This window comes from Pteropus medius, unplaced genomic scaffold (assembly GCF_902729225.1).
Source record: "Pteropus medius unplaced genomic scaffold, Ma_sr-lr_union100, whole genome shotgun sequence".
Classification (NCBI taxonomy): domain Eukaryota; kingdom Metazoa; phylum Chordata; class Mammalia; order Chiroptera; family Pteropodidae; genus Pteropus; species Pteropus medius.
This window is the reverse complement of record NW_024344240.1, coordinates 6,244,641-6,263,813: the sequence shown is the minus strand read 5'-3', so window position 1 is coordinate 6,263,813 and position 19,173 is coordinate 6,244,641. Positions and strand designations below refer to the sequence as shown.

The 19,173-nt window shown below is 38.2% G+C and overlaps 1 protein-coding gene across 1 annotated transcript; it reads right to left on the bottom strand.

Annotated features, from left to right (window-relative positions):
- Positions 1–4,415: 4,415 nt before the first annotated feature.
- Positions 4,416–10,790, bottom strand: MOS (MOS proto-oncogene, serine/threonine kinase). The gene is made up of 2 exons (XM_039868916.1): positions 8,655–10,790; positions 4,416–8,198 (listed from the first exon to the last, which is right to left on the bottom strand). Exon 2 carries the CDS (start codon positions 8,023–8,025, stop codon positions 6,976–6,978), a length of 1,050 nt encoding a protein of 349 aa, XP_039724850.1. The 5' UTR covers positions 8,026–8,198; positions 8,655–10,790; the 3' UTR covers positions 4,416–6,975.
- Positions 10,791–19,173: the final 8,383 nt, after the last annotated feature.

The window sequence follows — 19,173 nt, the reverse complement described above, 5'->3', positions numbered from 1 at the left end:
TCATGTCCAGTGGATCTAATGTGTCATTTAAGGATGCTATTTCCTTATTGATTTTCTGTTTGGATGATCTGTCCATATCCGACAGAGAGGTAATTAGGTCCCCTACTATGACACTGTTTTGGTCTGTTTCTCCCCTTAGTTCTGTTAGTAATTGCTTTATATATTTCGGGGCTCCCTGATTGGGAGCACCGATATTAATAAGTGTTAGGTCTTCTTGGCGCATGGTTCCTTTTATCATTATGAAGTGTCCCCCCGTATCTTTCTTCACCTTTTTCATTTGGAAGTCTATTTTGTCTGATATTAGTACGGTCTCTCCCGCTCTTCCTTGAATGCCATTTGCTTGAAATATCATTTTCCACCCTTCACTCTGAGTCCATATTTGTCTTTGGAACTGAGATGTGTCTCCTCGAGGCTGCATGTGATCGGGTTTTGTTCTTTGATCCAGTCTGCAGCTCTGTGTGCCTTTTTACGGGTGGGTTCGGTCCATTTACATTTAGGGCGATTATTGAAATATGAGGTCTCCTTATAGCCATTTTATCTTTTGCTTTCTGGTAGCTCGACGTTTCCGTTGCCTCCTTGTCCTTGTGTTTGTTTTCTTTATTTTGGTTGGCTTTTGTGGGTTATCCCTCTGGTCCTTCTTGTTTTATGTTATATACTTCAGTTCTGAATCTTTGGCGTGTGGTTACCATTACGAATATGTAAAGGATAGTTTTATGTATGTATATGTAAAGAGAGAGAGAATCGTCCACTTTCTTCTGAGCGTGCCTTATCTCCATTCCACTTTGCGAGTTTGGATCTTTGAATCCTCTCCTTTTCAGTCATTGTTATCTCAGTTTGTCCCTATGTATGGTGAACGTTCATTACTATCTTGCTATAGCAATTCTCTTTTTATCGTTTCAGCTTATAATGACCTGTTCTTTGTATGGGTTTTACTTCTTGTTTGTATTTGCCTGATAGTCACCTTATTTCTAGTATGTGGTGTTTTTGTTTTTGTTTTTGTTTTTTGTTTTTTTGTCATTTTGTTTTAGCTCTGTTGACTCCTTTCAGTATTTCCTGTAGTGCAGGCCTCGTAGTGGAGAATTCCCTCAATTTTTGTATGTCTGGAAAGATCTTTCTCTCTCCCTCATAGCTAAAGGAGAGCTTAGCTGGATACATTATTTTAGGCTGGTATTTTCCTTTCACTTAATAGTTTGAACATTTGATTCCATCCCTTTCTGGCTTGTAAAGTTCGCGCTGAGAAGTCTGACAATAATCTAATGTGTTTTCTTTTATAGGTTACTGTCTTCTTTCCCCTGGCTGCCCTGAGAATTCTGGCTTTGTCGTTGATTTTTGATAATTTAATACAATGTGTCTTGGAGAAAGCCTTTTTGGGTTGAGATAATTGCGTGTCCTGTTGACTTCTTCAATTCCAGGCTCCAGCTCATTCCTTAGATTTGGGACAATCTCATCCACTATTTGTCTGAAAATGCTTTCTAGTCCCTGCTCCTTTTCCTCACCGTCGAGAATGCCCATTATTCTTGTTATCTTTCCTGATGGTATCAGCTATTTCTTCTATTTCACTTTCATTATTTTTCATTCTCCCGTTTTTCTCTTCTTACTTTTGATTTATTTCTAGATTTTTGTCTTTGATATCACTGATCCTTTCCTCCATTTGGTAGACTCTATTTCCAAAGCTTGCTATTTCATTTTTCACCTTTTTCAGTGTGTTCTTCATCTCCAGAAGTTCTATTTGGTTCTTTTTGAGGGTCAGTCTTCTTGCTAAAGAACTCATTCTGCCAAATAGTTGTTTTTTCCATTACTGAAATTGTTGATATGACTCATTTCAGATCTCACTGAGTTTTTTCAGAAGTAACATCCTGAATTCTCTGTCATTTAAGTCGCATATTTCTATTTCTCTAATTTTATTTTCTGGCGAATTTTCTCTTTCTTTCTGAGTTGCCTTGTCACCTTGGTTGTTCATGGTGTTTAATGGACTATTTCTCCTCCTGGGTGTTAATGGAAGTGTATTTTGCTTTTTTTCCCAGAAAGAAGATTTATTATATAAAGGTCTCTCTTCAGCCTTTTGAAAACAAAGTGCTTTTCTTTTATTGTCCAGTAGATGGCGACAAAGCCTGTTAGATCCCTGTTTTATATAAAATCTAAATCATGCTTTTTTTTTTCTTTATAGATGTTTAATCATGCTCACCACCCTCAGTTTCAATCCTTGCTCATGTTAGCAACAGTTTCAGTAGCGTTTGCTCAGATTCCCCTGAAGATCGGTGGTGTTTGGTCTCCGAGGGTACGTAGGGAAAGGGCTCTCTGAGTTGCGGGTTGGGGGCTGCAGCTCAGCCTGGGTTTTGCTTCTGCGGCGGGTAAAAATCAGCTATTGTTTCTCTCCCGTCCCACTTGTCTGCTTTCTTCCCTGTGACAGGGCCCTGCCGCTGGCCACATGGAGCTTACAGAACTCCCAGGCAGGGCTGTTCAGGGAACTCGCCACATCTTCTCCCCTCCCTCTTGTCCTACAGGGAGCTCCGGCCGCTGCGAAAGGCAGCTTCTTCATTTCCCCTAGTCCACCACCCAACACCCAGGGTTCTGACCTGTTGTAGTTTTTAAGCACAGATCCCATGCTCAGATAGGCTGGTGTGCTGTTTGGGATTTTTGTTGAGTTCTAGATGTTCAGCTTATTGTTTCAAGGGGAGAGATCTGGGGATGTCTCTCACTCTGCCATGTTTCTCCAAACTCTATTAAACTTGACTCAATAGGAATTCATCCAGTGATTCTCCACCAGGTTGTTAGGCTGAAATGTGTATGTGTACGGTATAATTTTTTGACTTTTTATTTTGAAATAATTTTAGAAATATAGAAAAGTTGCAAAGATAGTACAGAGAATTATTGTATACCCTTAACCCAACGTTAACATCTCATATACCCATGGTATACTTATAAAAGACAAAGAAATTAACATTGGCTGTGTGTGTGTTTTTTAAAATCATGTTGAGGAAGTGTCTATTGATTCTTCTTTTTCAGTCTCTTTTAAAAAATTGCGAATGAATATTTAATTTTGTCGATTGTCTTCTTGGTACATATTCTTATTTTTTTTCTTTTGACGAGTTAATATTAATTAAGTTAATAGATAGCCTAATAATGAATCATTCTTGCATCTTTAAATAGTTAAAAAAATATAAATTAATTGTTGGATTCTGTTTGCTAATATTTTATTTAGAACCTTTACACTGATAATTATAAGACTGGTCTATAGTTTTTTTGTTTTTGTTTGTTTGTTTTAAGCAATCTTTAACAGGCTTCAGCATAAATGCTATTCTTAAAAAGAATTTGGAAAATTTTCTTTTAATCTAAATAATTTCCTCCTGGTCTTTAATGTTTGGTAGTAGTGGGACTTTGAGTCTAATTCTTTATGGGATGGAGATAGGAGGGACTGTACAATCTTCTCTGTTTCTTCTATAGAAATTGGTCCGCTTAGATTTTCTATCTTCATTGGGGCCGGTTTTTGTAAATTAGTTTTCTAGGTTACTATATATCCTTCTAGGTGTTCAAATTTATTTCTGTATAGTTATACAAAGTTTCCTCTTAAAATTAAGAAAAATTTCCTGTTATTGATCATTATTCTCCTTTTTCTAATTTCATATTTCTAATTTTGTGTATATGTACTTTTATTTCTTATAAGCCAGAAAGTAGCTTGTTTGTTTTGATTTTTAGTCAACAAACTATTCATATATTCTTTTATTTATTTACTTGTCCTACTTTTAACTCATTAAGTCTGCTTTAATTCCTGTTTTGTTACAATTTCTCCCCAGTGTATTTTTTAGTTCTTTTTCTAAGTTCAATTCATATGTTTAATTCATTTGTTTTTACGCTTTCTTCTTTAGTCATGTTACTACTTAAGTCTACAAATTTTATTTGACTTTGTTATCCCATGGATTCTAATAATAATTATTTTTCATTATTGTTGCTCTTTGGAGATCCTGCATTTTGATTAGCCTTTAATTTTGATTCATAGTTGCCTAAGAGTTTTAAATTTCCCAGAAAAGGGAGGCTTCTTTTCTAATTTTGTTAAAATTTCAATTTTATTTGTCTCTACTGATTTTAGGTTTTGGAATTTGAAGTTTGCTACATGATATAGATCATTTTCCCACAGCTGCTTAAAAAGAAGCTATATATATACATATTTTAGGGTCTTAAATGTCTATGTAAGTCAGATGTATCTTATTTTGTCAAAATCTTGTACATCATCTCTCATTTTTTCCCATCTAATCTGTTTGGGACAGATAGAAGAAAATTAGTTCCTACAAAAAATGTTTCTATTTGCCTTTTTACTGCTTGTTATTTCTGGTCTGTGAAAATGGGTACTATAGCATTTGGTTCACAGTTATTCCCAATTTAAGTCAATAGTATTATCTTTTATATTTGTACTGCTAAATATGCTTTTACCTCTGACTTGTCAGCTTTATATAATTTCCTATATGCTTAGCTCTTACAGATGAAGCAACCCATGGGCTTATTCTACTTCCTGTCAAGGTGGTCTTCATACAACTCAAATATTTCCTTTCTCTGCGACCCAAAAGACCATATTTGTTTCCTACAAATATGGCATTTCTGTGGGTTTCTCCATGCAGTTACACGTCTTTCTCCAAGGAAACTGGTCTCAGGAGACTTCTGCACCTGTCTTGTATTCTCTGATCCTACCATAGTGGGGACACTCCCATGTTCAGGAGGGGTATTTTGCTGCCAGTCTTGGAGCTCTGCCATGCCTAGATCCTCTTCAACACTCCATTCCTTCTTTCTCTACCAACTCTTGTAATCTCAGCTCATTTTGATCTCAGCCCCATTCTCAGGAGCTTCTTCCTCAATGTTTGTCCTTCACAGTGGGCACTTGTTCTTTAGTGCAGTGGTCCCCAACCTTTTTGGCACCAGAGACTAGTGCTCCTATGAGAATCTAATGCCTGATGATCTGAGGTGGAGCTGAGGCAGTGATGCTAGCACTGGGGAGTGGCTGCAAATACAGATGAAGTTTCGCTTGCTCACCCACTTTCGCTTGCATTCTGCTGTATGCCCAGTTCCTAACAAGCCACAGACCAGTACCTGCTTTGGGGTATCTATTTTTGCCAAGTTTTTCTGGGATCTGCCACTGATAGATCCCTCTGCCCTCCCCTGAGCTATCCCCTTCTGCTCCCTGCACTCTTTTCCTACAGGCTCTGTCATTAGGTATTACTGAATGCATTTTGGAGTTTGTACATATATTATGTCTCCTACTATCATTGATTATGGAGTTTACACAGTCCCTCCCCCTTTGTTCTCTTTGTCACTCTGTATGGTTTCCAGGAAAAGGGAAGATATTTGAATCTAAGCTGTGACCATGCTCATTCTAGAAGTGAATTTTGGACTTTGATGCTTTAATAGGGGATCATCTTGTAGCTCACTGACAGTCTTGTTGATGAGGTATTCAGCATAGTTAGCTCATTTTAACCCATTTGGTGGAACATTGTAATTTATTTTGATCCGCTGTATCTTAAACTTGCCCACATGAGCTACTGTTGTTACAGTAAACAGGAGGGAATTATTTATAGGTATATGGGTGGTTTGTTCCCCAAGCCACATGGACAGAGCTATCAATGCTGTATCAATATTTTACATAGTCATGGGCAGTTCCCTTTTCTTCCCTCAAGAACAGTTCTAAACCATGATTTCACTCTGTAGACCTCCCTACCCTCTAAAACTCTTAACTGGAAAAATGCACAGAAGAGAATTTCCCTATCCGCTTTTTCTTCCTTAAAAACTTACCTATAATGGCAGTTGTCTCACCCTCCTTTGCTCACATCCAGGAAGAGATGCTCTTTCTCTCCAAGGCTACAATGTCTTCTCCTAGGTACTACCTTTCATTTCTTCCACATGTTTTTAAACTCTTTGTTCTTTGTCTCTTCTTCTTTTACAAAGAAACTTACTTCCTTCATCTTAAAGCTAAACTAAAGCAAATCGATCATCTAAAAAATTCTGTATATTACCCCTTTTATGGTTTCTGCTTATCTCTTCTTCCTTAACAGTCCGGCACAGCTTCTGTATGAAGCCCTTGCCACACTCTCTGGTTCACTGTAATGGCTTCACCCTCCACCACTCACTGAAATGACTGTTGCAAAGTGGAAGTCAATGTTGTCCTAATGACAAGGTCCAGTTACCTCATTCTTTTAAGTCGTATGTACCGGGAGCCATGGCCTTGATTTCTAGAATGGGCAATCTGGTTCTACTTGTCTGTTCTCCTCCAACCACATGTTAAATCTTACTGTTCCTCAAAGTTATCATTTTTTCTCATATCACACAATCTTTTGTTTTGTCATCTACTTCTGAGTCCAAATAACAGGTAAGAGACCTAGCTCAGAAGTATTTTAACAATTTTTTTCTACTCACAGCATGTATAAATTCAAAATATCACAAGAAATCATTTAAGATATTATTCCTTTAAAATAAATTTACCTCAGTTTCTGAATTTTGTGTGTTGTCGTTACAAACAAAAAGTTCTTGGGGATAGGAGCAGAAAAAATTAATCTTTCTGAAAAAAGTTTTTATTTGGTGTGGGGCAAGTAAACTGTTAATAGTTTAAATTTAGGTGGTAGGTACGGAACATATTATTTGAATTTATAGAAAATTTTGGCATTTTACGGTTCAGTTCTGTTTTGGACAAATTGGTTTTTATCAACAACAAATTTGAATAAATGCAATACTATGGAACTGTTAAAGTAATCTCACTAATTTTGAAAGCAAAGTATGTAACTCTATAAAGGAATAAGGTTAATTATTAGCAGTACTAAGATAACTAGATTTGTAGCTCTGCTATTTATGTTAGAAAAAGTGTATTGAGACTAAAGAAGTTTTTAGTAACTTTATTTTCTAAAAGTCTGTCCTACAAATGATTTTTTTCTACATCTTCACTTCTTTAAAAATAAATAGAAACAAAGACAAGCTTATCTTGATATGGGTTTAGACTCAGCCAAATTCAGCTTTCAAAGAGGTAAGGTCAACCAGAAGACGTTCTGCACTTGGTCTCTGCAAAGCACTGGCCCTCCAGCAGCCCTGGATGATCTTCTCAAGTCTTCTCCCAGGGATGGAGTCAGTGAAGACAGCTGCTGCAAGAGATGGTCGTAGATTATAGGCCACTACAGCGTAGAGCACGTACTGACGCTCCCCTATGTAAGGCACCTCCTTGGTAGTCATCTGCCAGAGAGTGATGGCAAAAGAATAGATGTCAGCTTTGGGCGTTACCGTCTCTCCCTTCAGGAGCTCTGGGGCTCGGTGGGTGTAGGTACCGCCTAGGTGGTATGGAGGAGTCTGGAAGCATAGTAGATCTTCCAGCTTCTCAGAGCAACCAAAGTCGCCAATTTTGCAGACATCCTGCTCACTGATCAAAATGTTAGCTGGCTTCAGGTCCAAGTGCACAATGCTTTGTGAATGAAGGAATTGCAGTCCATTCACAACATCCAGGGCATACTTCAAACACTTTGCCAAATTTAATTGCTCTCTGGCACAGGAGAGAGGCTCCACTTCCTCCTCCTCAGGGCAGCTGGTAGCACCGTATATGACTTGGTGTAAAGTGACATTGCCACCAAACTCCATGATAATGGTGCCTAAACTATTAAAGCCCTCAGGTGTGTGTGTGCTGGCAGCCACAACCCGCACGATGTTGTCATGGCGAAGTCTTGCAATGTTGAGCTCAGCCCAGAAACTGCGCTGAGATGCCAGTGGGTTCTTGGTGCACCTGTTCACTTGCTTTATGGCCACCGGCACACCATGGTAAGTTGCCCTGTACACCGAGCCGAAGCCCCCAACTCCCAGCCTCTGCAGGAAGCACACCTGTTCCCAGTCAATGGAACACCAGGCCAGCCGGCGTGGCAGCCGTGGGGCCCTGGGAGGAGTGGCCCCTGGGAAGAGCTTCCCTGCCTTACCTGGGAGCTCAGATGGGCTACTGCAGGGCCGCGAGTCCACAGAGGGAGAAAACTCGCCGGGGAGGAAACGGCGCCGTGGGAGAGGTGAGGGCATCGCCCTTTCAAGGTGGACCCTGAGAGCCTCAGGTAAGTGAAAAAAGAAAAAACACCCGTTTTCTTGGAAGCTCTGACTGACTGCCACCTCCTTTGCTCCACTCCAGCGTTTTTCTTCTCTTCCTTCATTTTCCCCAAATGAGCTGCATCTGTGCTGTTACTCAGCATGGGTTTCTATCAGATGGGAAAACAATGTAAATGAAGCACAGTATCTTTCAGATGAAAGCATTTCCCTTCCTACACTTATAGTGAATTCTTATAACAAGCTCTCAGATACAGCACCGAGCTGTCCCATGACTCACCTTTCTTTTACACTATTTTTAAATTATAATAAAACGGGTTTTTTTTCATGTCTCATCAGCTGAACATTATCAGTTATCAGACTAAAGACCACAATAGTACAATGAAATTATTTCACACTTTGCAGGCTATAATGATTGTCAGTTTTATCCTCCAGCTGCATTCAATCACTTCCAGCAGTTATTGGCAGAAAAGGTTGAAATATGAACAGCTGACATTTGCTTAACTGATTACAGGGATAATTAGGTGCAACCTTCATATATGGACAAAAATTGTAACCTTAAAATAATCGATTCAAATAGAATCACTGATACAGGTCAAAACGTATACCTCCTAAGTTCAGCACAGGAAAGGAAAATTCTCTGGCACTCCATTCGGCTTATAGAGCAAATTAGTATGACTTCTTAATACATATATCCTTCTGTTCCATGGCATTTTAGCCCACTCAGTCAGCTCACTTTCAAGAGAGATTCTAGACTCCACAGCAAATGAGTTGCAGGAGTTTTGAAGCAGAGCTGGGAGAAGAAAAAAGAACAAAGATGATTCAGAGCCACGATCAGAGCTTCAAATAATAACAAATATGAGAGAATCCTAGGAGAGGAAAAATCTGAAGAAATGAAAATGGCACAGAATCACTAGTGCCTGTATACAATGTGGAAAACCAGATGTTGAAATTAAATTTAGGGTCTTGCTGTCCAACCGTAAGTTTTCCTTTCTAAATTTTTATAATTAAAAAATCTAATTTTCATTCCATATCTTTGGAAAAAAAGACAATTAACCTGTTCATTAAAAACAGGTAAATGTTAGGATCTACATTTAAAAAACTCAAATGGTAAAGTTTTAATCTGAATTATTGTAGAGTACATAGGTAAGATTTAACCACATTTTTATGATAGGTCTATGCTTCCGCCATATATTGGTTCTGAAAATGTTAATAAACAGAAGTTCTTTTGAAGTCCGTTGAGCCCTAGGACAGGATTTCTATACTACCCATCTGCCTAAGTATGATATAGTGTGTAATATTTAACCTGTTTAAGTCTCAGTCTTTTCACTTAAGAAATTAGGATAAATATTATTAAAGTAAACTTTGTAATCTTGGAATAAAAGTTGGGGAGCCCTGTCCAGATTAGTAACAGCAAAAATCTAAAAAATGTAAATATGAAATATTTTAGTAGGAATGCAATTAAAATTGTACCAAACCCAAAATACAGAAAGACAGCGGAGAGTAAAATAAGAAAATAAAATTAAATTCTTTAATAAGTCTGTATCGCACAATTTATTCAATAGTCACCACATAGTTGGGATTATAATCTAAGTATTATAAATTAAGTACTATTATGGTCTCTTTAGTCTGAAACCGTCTATGGTATTATGAGTGCTACGAATATTAGCCCGTAGGAGCAACAGAGGGCCCAACCCATTGGTATTACAGTACAAAATGGTGTGACTTGTTATCACATGATCTGTTTTGAAGATAATAGCATAAACGATTCATTTTTCAAAGTTTGATTTTATTATTTACATAAAATATATGATATTAATGAAAATGTGGTCCTCTACATATTCACAAACCCCAAGTTCATTAGACCCATCATCTGTCAATCTACACAAGAGTATTTAATTGACTATCCACTTTAAAACTGCCTCTGGGACCAGATGCCCTGGGTTTCTTACTGTCCCTCAGTTTACTCATCTGCTAAATGCGGAAAATATGCCTACCTCAAGGTTATTGTCCAGATTAACAGAGTTCCAAATGCTTAGATTAGGGCCTATAAGTAATACCTAAATGCTAATTATCATTTATGAAACTCATTAAAAAACAATGTTATATGAGTTTATACCAATAAGAAACAGCTTTGTTAGATGGTATTGGTTTAAACTGTACATTACCAGGGCTGAAGCAATGCACTTTATTATAAGCTAAACCAGTAAGTTTTATTTGAGTACCGCCACCCCCCCGCACTAAAATTGAGGTTAAAGATTTAAGAGTATATTGTCTGTTATATACTACAAATGTGAAGGGTTAACACTAATCTAATCAAATGCAATAACCTTGTTATCCCCCCAAAAAGGCAAAGAATAAAACTTGTTGGTAACAGGGTAAGCGTCATAGACCCTAGAACTGCAAACGAAACAAAGGAAAGTAGAGCCTGCACGTACTGAGCAAACGGCTCTGCGGTTCTCAAGAATAAAAGCTTTACATTTTCTGCTCAATCTGGCAGCATGGCTATTAAGAGATACTACAGTATTAGGCAAACAACAGTATATTTATCACAAGATGTGACATCAGACCTCTCCCAGAATTAATAGCTTATCGAATTCTATTTCAATCAGAGTTCGGGAGCACTGGGTGTGGGAAGGAATCTCTTGGTGTACGCGGAAGGCCTTCGGATAACTTAGGGCGTTAGCGCCACGGCCCACTCCCAGCGTCAGGGATCGAGGGCAGAGCCTGCGGCCCAAGCACCGCCCCTCGCTAGCGGGGGGGTGGCTGATGAGGGAGGGAGTGGGGGGAGGTGAGGTGGAGGAGGGAGCTGAAGGGGGTGGGTGGGAGCTGGAAGGGGAGGGGGTTGGGGTGGAGGAACTGAGGTTGGAGAGTGAGGAGGTGGAGAGGTAGAGTGGGGAAGAAAGAGGGGTAGGGAGGTGGAGGGAGGTGGGGAGTGGAGAAAAGGGAGTGAAAGGGTGGGGGAGTGGGGTTAGGTGGTGGAAGGGAGCTGAGGATGGGGTGCAGAGGAGAAAGAGGGTGGTGGGGTGGTGAAGAAGAACTCATGAAGGGAACTTTTGTATCCGGATACAGGGTGCAGTTGGCAGCCTGTCTATTTCAAACAGTCAGGCTCGCCTCATCCCTCCTTCTCCTAAGCGCCTCCTCTTATATCCTACCTCTGACATATATATGGCTCCCGAGGCCTCTTTGGCCCTGGAATCTGTACACGTCTCATCCGGAACTGCGGTGGCGTGGGCCTGGGCCTGCGCTGCCAGGGGGGCCGAGAAACACGTGGACTAGGCCGTCACCACCCCCCAAGCGATATGCCTAAAGTCGAACTGCGCCATGTTGCACGGTTTCCTGACCCTTCTGCGTACACAGGATTTCATTTTCACTTCATTTCAATTCAGAAACATCACGTAACTGCTCGGAGATGTTTTTGAAAAGCCTTTAAAGTCCATGTCGTTACAACAACGAAGAACCCCACTCGCGAGGCCCCGCCTCGGAGCGCTATGGCCACGTCAGCGCATGCGCACTGAGTGACCACCACGTCAGCACAGAGACTGTTTGCCAGTATCTCAGGTTACAGCCCAGTTTCATAATGTTAACATGAGTGAATACGCATATTCGAGTTTTTGAAGTGTTTTATTACTATTTACAAGGATGAACTAAGATTGAAAACTCACTTTCGCTTTTTTTAGAACTAAAAAACTACGATATAAATGAATACATGTACTGTAGTGAGAAACAAAGATTGTAGTATAGAGTCAAACTTGAAAAATATTTTTTTACTGAAGTAGGATTATACTGTTGATATGATTCTGAAATTCAAATTTTATACATACCAATATGTCATGTACTTATTTCCATGTCAGTACAGTACATATAGTGCTGCTTTAGTTTTTGTAACATAATATGGTCAGGCAGATCCAAGTTTTGTGGGGCCTAAAGTTTATACAGATTGGAGGACTCTCCTTAAGAAAAAAGTCTAAAAAATTAGAATGGAAGTGAATATTATTTAGATGAGAAATCACAACGAATTACAAAAGAGATGGTTGCATATATACAATAACATGTTATGCAACCATTAAAAAAATGAAATCTTGCCGTTAGTAACCTAGACGGACTTTCAGGGCACTATGGTAAGTGTAAGAAGTTAGGCAGAAAAAGATAAATACTATATGATCTCTTTTATATGTGGAACTTAAAAAATAAAAACACCAGCAAGCAATGCAGAGAACAGACGGGTGTTTACCAGAAGTAGGGGCTGGGGTGTGGGCAAAATGAGTGAAGGGAGTCAAAAGGTACAAACTTCCAGTTACAAAATAAAGGCATTGATATAATGTACAGCACGGCAACTACAGTTAATAATGCCATATGGCATATTTGAAAGCTGCTGAGAGTAAATCTTAAAGGCTCTTATCACGAGAAAAAAATTCTGTAACTATGTATGGTGATGGATATTAACTAGACTTACTGTGGTGATCATTTTGCAAGACACACAGCTATCAAATCATGTTGTACACTTGAAATTATGATAGTTATATGTCAATAATACTTTCATAAAAAATGACCAATTTAAACAAATTATTGAATTATACACTTTAAATCAGAGATAGAGGCCATCACTCTAATAGGTCAAATTCTCTTATATGTTACAAGTGTATAAAGTCCAAAATATGCAGAGATTCTTACTTGACATACAGATATTAACACTGGATCACATGGATCATGTCCCTGAGTGGGACCTGCACACACTCTCTGCTTCGTTTGTCCATTCACAAAGTTTGGTTGCTCTTATCTGGAATGATCATTTGAATTTTGACTCTTAAGATACATTAATATATGTTTACTTCTGTAATCTTTAACTTCTAACTTCTCTGTCTATAACGACGGAATTTTAAGAAATGCAGATGCCTTTCAAACTGGTTTTAAAAACCTTTTGAGCTAAATCCTATCTTAAAATTTTTTTCATATTTTTAAGACCACAAAATGTTCATAGATATTTGAAATTGTATCTGATTGAAATTTGGCACTCTAGAATGACTTTGCCCAATGTATGATCACAACTTATAGAATCATTCTACTGGCATCCTCTTTTGAGCCACAAAATGCTTTTTAATTATGTATTTAATATTTACTAAATTTTTTATTTTTCACTGATAAAGTAAGTGAATCAAAATAACATGTTCGTAAAAAGATTCAAAAGTAATACAGGCTAGTCAATTCACCATCTTTACTCAACCTTATGGTAATTTTTCTCCTGTTTACTATTATGGACTCATGGCTTTCCATAGAGTCAATGTGATTTAACCGAGCACAATAATTATTGTCTTTTATAGCATTTGTATTCTTTTGACACAGTCCCATTAATCTGGCAGTTGGTAAATAATAAATGATATTAAAGCCTTTAATTTTTTCTTCTCTTTTTTTAGCTTCCTTTTATACTATATAACATTTTTTTACCAAATTAATATTATCATATTATACCAAAGTTTAGAATGTATTAAACCAAATTATTTGCTAGGTTGGTTTTGTTATAATTCAGTACCAGAATCTTTATTTTTTTTCTCCAGGAGGATTTTAAGGAGGTATGTAGTATCTTAGAATTCTATATTACTAAGAAAGGATGGTATGTTACTCCAAGGTTTCTGAGAAGCAGATGACAAGACAGGATTAGAAATGCAAGAGAATTACTAGAAGAAACATCCAAGGAAAAATGTGAAGGGCATTGGGGGCAGCTAGGAAGCTGTGAGACCATGATACAGGTCTAACCCTTCTGAAGGACAGAGAGAAGGAAGGAAGGCTGGGTGGAAGAGTCCAAGCCTGCAGTGTAATTCTAGGAAGGTTAAATATGGCTGATGAGTCCTCAAGTCAAAGTTGCCCATTAGAGGAATGGGCTGGCTTTAATGTCCATGCTACACACAGTCACTGATTGGGAATAGCCCTGGGAAGCATAGCTTCAGTGCGAACATTATGATAAATTTCAGAGTGCAGCTCTGGGGCCATCCACCAATACTTTCTGTATTCAGAGATCTGAGAGGCATATTTTCATAGTCACCACAGATGCAAATATTATAAGCTTTAAAGATTTTGACTGAGAGCCTCTCTACTTGGGTCAAAATTCTGCTGTCACTTGGTACATAATAGTTATTACCCTATTTTAAAAGATTTTTTATTAAAATATAGCAAACATACAGTATTAGTTTCAGGTGTACATCATAGTTATTCAACATTTATATACCTAAAGAAGTGATCACTATGATAAGTCCAGCAATCATCTGACACCGTACAACACTATCACAATATTATTGACCATATTTCCTATGCTGTACACCACATCCCCATGACTTACTTGTTTTATACTTGGAGGTTTGAATCTCTTAGTCCCCTTCATGGTCCCCCCATTTTGATTTTTCAATTACAGTTGACATTCAATATTGTTTTATCTTAGTTTCAGATGTGCAGCATAATGGTTAGATATTTATATAATCTCCCTGACTAGTCTAGTATCCATCTGGCACTATACATAGTTATTACATTATTACTGACTATAGTCCCGATGACTATTTTGTAACTACCGATTTGTACGTACTTTTAATCCCTTCATCTTTTTCACCCTGCCCCCCCAATTCTCCCTCCCATCTGGCAACCATCAGCTTGACTTCTGTATCTAAACACCTCTTTCTGTTTTATTTTGTTCTTTAGATTCCACATATAAGTGAGATAATATAGTATTTGTCTTTCTCTATCTGACCTATTTCACTTAGCATAATACCTTACAGGTCCATCCATGTTGTCACAAATGGTAAGATTTCATTCTTTTTTATGGCTGAGTAATATTCCTGTGTGTGTTTAAATATTATTATTATTATTGTGTGTGTGTGTGTGTGTGTGTGTGTATCACAATTTCTTTATCCTATTATCTACTGATGGACACTTAGGTTACTTTCATATCTTGGCTATTGTAAATAGTGCTACAATGAGCATAGGGGTGCATATATTTTTTCAAATTAGTATTTTGGATTTTTTTGTTATTATCCTATTTTTAAATACAGTATAGAATTCCAATTTTTAAGAAGCCTTTGGATGAGTTATGTTTCATTTTGATCTCAAGACTATGTTTTAAAAAATAGATGTATTTGCTTAAAACCCATTCCTATAATTTTAGCTTCATATAAATACAGTTGACTCTTGAAGAACATGAAGGTTAGGGGCACTGATCCCTGCACAGTTGAAAATCTACGTATAACTTTTGACTGTCATAGAACTTAGTTGTCCCTGTGTATCTGCAGAGGGTTGGTTCCAGGACTCCCCTGCAAACACTAAAATCAATGGATGCTCAAGCCCCTGCATAAGATGGTGGAGATCAATGCGTACCATCAGCCCTCCACACCTGTGGACTCCCAACTGCAGATCGAAACAGTACAGGTATTTATTGAAAAAAATCCACATGTAAGTGGACCCACCCAGTTCAAACCCATGTTGTTCAAGAGTCAACTGTACATATATACATTCAACCAAAGGAGTAAACACAAAGCCATATATGTAGTAGAAGCAATAGAACACATGGAAGCTCCCAAGCAGATTGTCCTCGACACCTACAGCACCTCAATTACTTTTTGGAAGTAAGGCAATTTTTTAATTGGTAAAAAGAGAATTGTTTACAGATGTGTGTGTGTGTGTGTGTGTGTGTGTGTGTGTGTGTGTGTGTTTGTGCGTGTGTGGGGTCTGAAGGATGGATGGGTGTGTGGGTGGATGGATGGATGGATAGATGATAGAGAGATAGAGAGGTAGAGAGATGATGGATGATAGAGACAGAGATGATAGAGTATATATATAAAACTGTAAGCAATTCTCATTGATTAAAAAATTGACTTAATGCCTCTTAATAGACTAAGACTTGTAAAATATATCTGCAGGACTTTTTAATATATCTATATAAAATATACAGTGTATTTTCTCAATGCCTCTTATTAGAGTACGACTTTTAAAATTTGAAATACAAACAATTCCTTTCTCACCTGGCCTTCTGAAGTTCAGACTTTATTGAGGAGAGATTTATTTCATTTTCACTTTTTCTAAAATACTCAAATTATTCTACTTTTAATGGACAAAAATATTTTAATTATTTCCAGGGTGTGGCTCATTAACAGCTTTAGGATTTCAGTGCTGATTCTTTAAGGCTTTATGTTATGTGAGATTAAGAAGGAAATTATAGTGAAGCTCCCAGCACCCCTGGCCTGCATCTTTGGAAATGAAACATCAGGAAACTTGGTGGAACTGCACATGAAGTGATTTTAGGTGACTCTGAAGGAGGGGAAACCCAATTATTAGAAGGTCTCTAGCTCTTGTTGAGATGGGAAGACTGGGGTACAGTCTCAGTGAGTCGTACTTAGGTAGGAAATAGAGAGAGAATCTTCTAGAGGATTTCCCTCAATGTTTTTCTCAACATCTTTAATGAAGTTTTGGCCCCTTTCTCTGCAACTTATATCAGAGCCTCAGCTTATCTTTCTGTGCATACCATGGTAAATTCTCTGGTTTTCTTTTGAATATTTTAGGGTATCGTAGTCCTAAGATCCATAAAGGGGAAATTAAAATTTGAGGTTGTCTCTAGTATATCTATTGCAGATTTTAGAGACCAGTCACTGCAATGGTCCAGCACTGAGGAAAGCTGGAAATGTCTTCCTAACATTTCAACATGGTGGTGCCCATGCTAGGTCAGTCTATCCTGGAGAAGACAACAGGATATTAAAATCTTTTATTGACTGTTACAGGAAAAATATAAGGGTGTGTGTGTGTGTGTGTGTAGGAAAAGGACGCGCCAAGGCATATGACAGAGAGAGAGAGAGAGAGAGAGAGAGAGAGAAATAGAGGCTAGATGAAAAGATTTAATATGTGATTCTTACCTGAGACTAGAGGCTGCTGAACTCAATAAAGTACTGCAGTCAAAACATGGCAACTCAGGACAACAAAGAACAAGTGAGGAGAGGAAGACAAGAGCTTTACAAATGTCAAGACAAGAGCTTTACAAACGTCAAGTGACTCATCCTACAGTCTCTTTTGCTGAGCTCAGGTTGCAACAAATTCTGCTGACCATGCCAAATTCTTATGGAAATAAAGATCACAGTCACAAACTTTAAGACCCTGTCATTTACTTCTAATCTGTACACAGAAAGAAGAAATAGAGCAGCATACACACACAATGGCATAGTTCCCTGATCTTAGAATCTTTAAATTTTGCTTGCTCTTTTAATCACCTTGTAGAACAACTATGAGGAACTTAATTTAGTAACTTCAGCAACCCATTATTCGGATAACCCAGAACATTTTTGAGAATTATTTGTGTGTGCAGGGGTCTCCTGTGAAACAGTGAAGTGCGTGGGAGGGGGAACCTGTATCATATGAGAGTTGCAGGTGCTTCTAAGAGGGATGAGTAGAATCTTCATCTAAGGATTCACTGGATCCTCAACTCAGGATACCAGTGAACACTTATACGTTTTTTTATTCACAGAAACATTCGATTTAGCCTTTTGTATTTATTAGATCACTATTGTATAATTTTTATGTCCATGGACCAAACAACTGGAGGCTGATTTGGGGTTTATATATCCAAATTATCATTGACACATTTTAAAAACCATTAAGTTACCAAAAAAGAATAGCTTGGTCCCTTCTACAATTGAGTGTAGCCCTACATGACCCAGCTCTTGCCGAAAGACAATGTCCAATTATATGACCAGATGTTATTAATAACTTGAATCCATATTGATCCCTACATTCAGCACAGCCCAAGGAGGGTGGGTGGTAGCTATGTAATAATTTGTCCCAGATAACCCCCTAGAAGATAGCAGACATTCTGTAACTTGTGTCATTTTTCCACCCAAAGGAATAGTGTTGAGTTAGCACATTAGCAAGTGTTGATCCAGGGGAAGCAGAATCATGACTACAAATTTGAACAACAGCTAGAGTCAGAAAAAGCCATGTCTTTGGTCTTAGGATGGACCAGCCTACAGGTCGATTTTGTTAACTTTTTAAGCTTCCTGCTATCCCATTATGGAGAAAGATAGCACATGACCTTTTGGCTTCCCTTGTGCAAAGCAGGCACCTGGATATACTATTTCAACCAGACCATGCAATATTGGGGAAGAAATAATTTCTCAAAAGGAAACCAACATGTTAGGGAGGACTGGATATTGTGCAGCCAAAAGGTAACAAATATTGTCTAAGCTCATCAGGGTACCTCTCTCTGGCAAAAAACCAGGGCAAGAAGGGGGAAGTGGAGGTGTAAACTACCCCAGTGTATCTAATTCCTATATTCAGCTATGATCATTTTCAGTCCTCTAGGACCCCCCTGGTATTTCGTGTTTATAGTTTGGGTGGAGAAGAGAATTCCAAAGACTCCTGCTCTTCATGCCCTAATAACAGCTCCTTCCAAAGGTTCTCTCCACCCATTGAAACTTTTCAAGAATAGTTGCTTTCTTTTTTTCTTTTCTTTTTTTTTCTTTTTTTCTTTTCTTTTCTTTTTTTCAGGACCATAATATACCAATTCTTATGTCACTCCTTGGAAGGGGGATTTATCACAGGGTAATTCATCATGCCCATCTGGCCCACTTAGAGTGTTAGCACAATTCAGTCATTTTGTACTCACTTGTCTGTATGTTACAGTGCTTAAGGGGGTTCTCTTCATTTATTAGGGTCTCCAGGATAGCTAATCATTATATTCTCTTTCTCTTGGCCCTAAGGATGGGTTTAATGAGTTTCAGTTGCAGGAATTTTCTAGAGCAATGAAGAAACAGTACCTTTAGGAGAGTGCTAACCTGAGAGAGAAGCGAATACAGAATAAAGCAAAGATCTGGTAGAAGAGAGATAGAGACCTATTAACAATGTTTGAATTCTGCATGAAGCAAGATCTTCTCATGGACACCTCAATTATGTGATCCAGTAAATATAAATTACCTCTGGGGAAATGATGTGTGTTAGGAAATGGTAGGTGTGAGAATTTCCCTAAAGGTTAGTGAGATACAGCCACCCTGCCCATTGCCATTTCCCTTTGTCACCTAGGTCTGTTACCCAGAGGCGACCACTTTCAGCCTTTTAAGCCGTATATTTGGGTATTTTCCTCCTATGGTGGCATATACTTCCGTA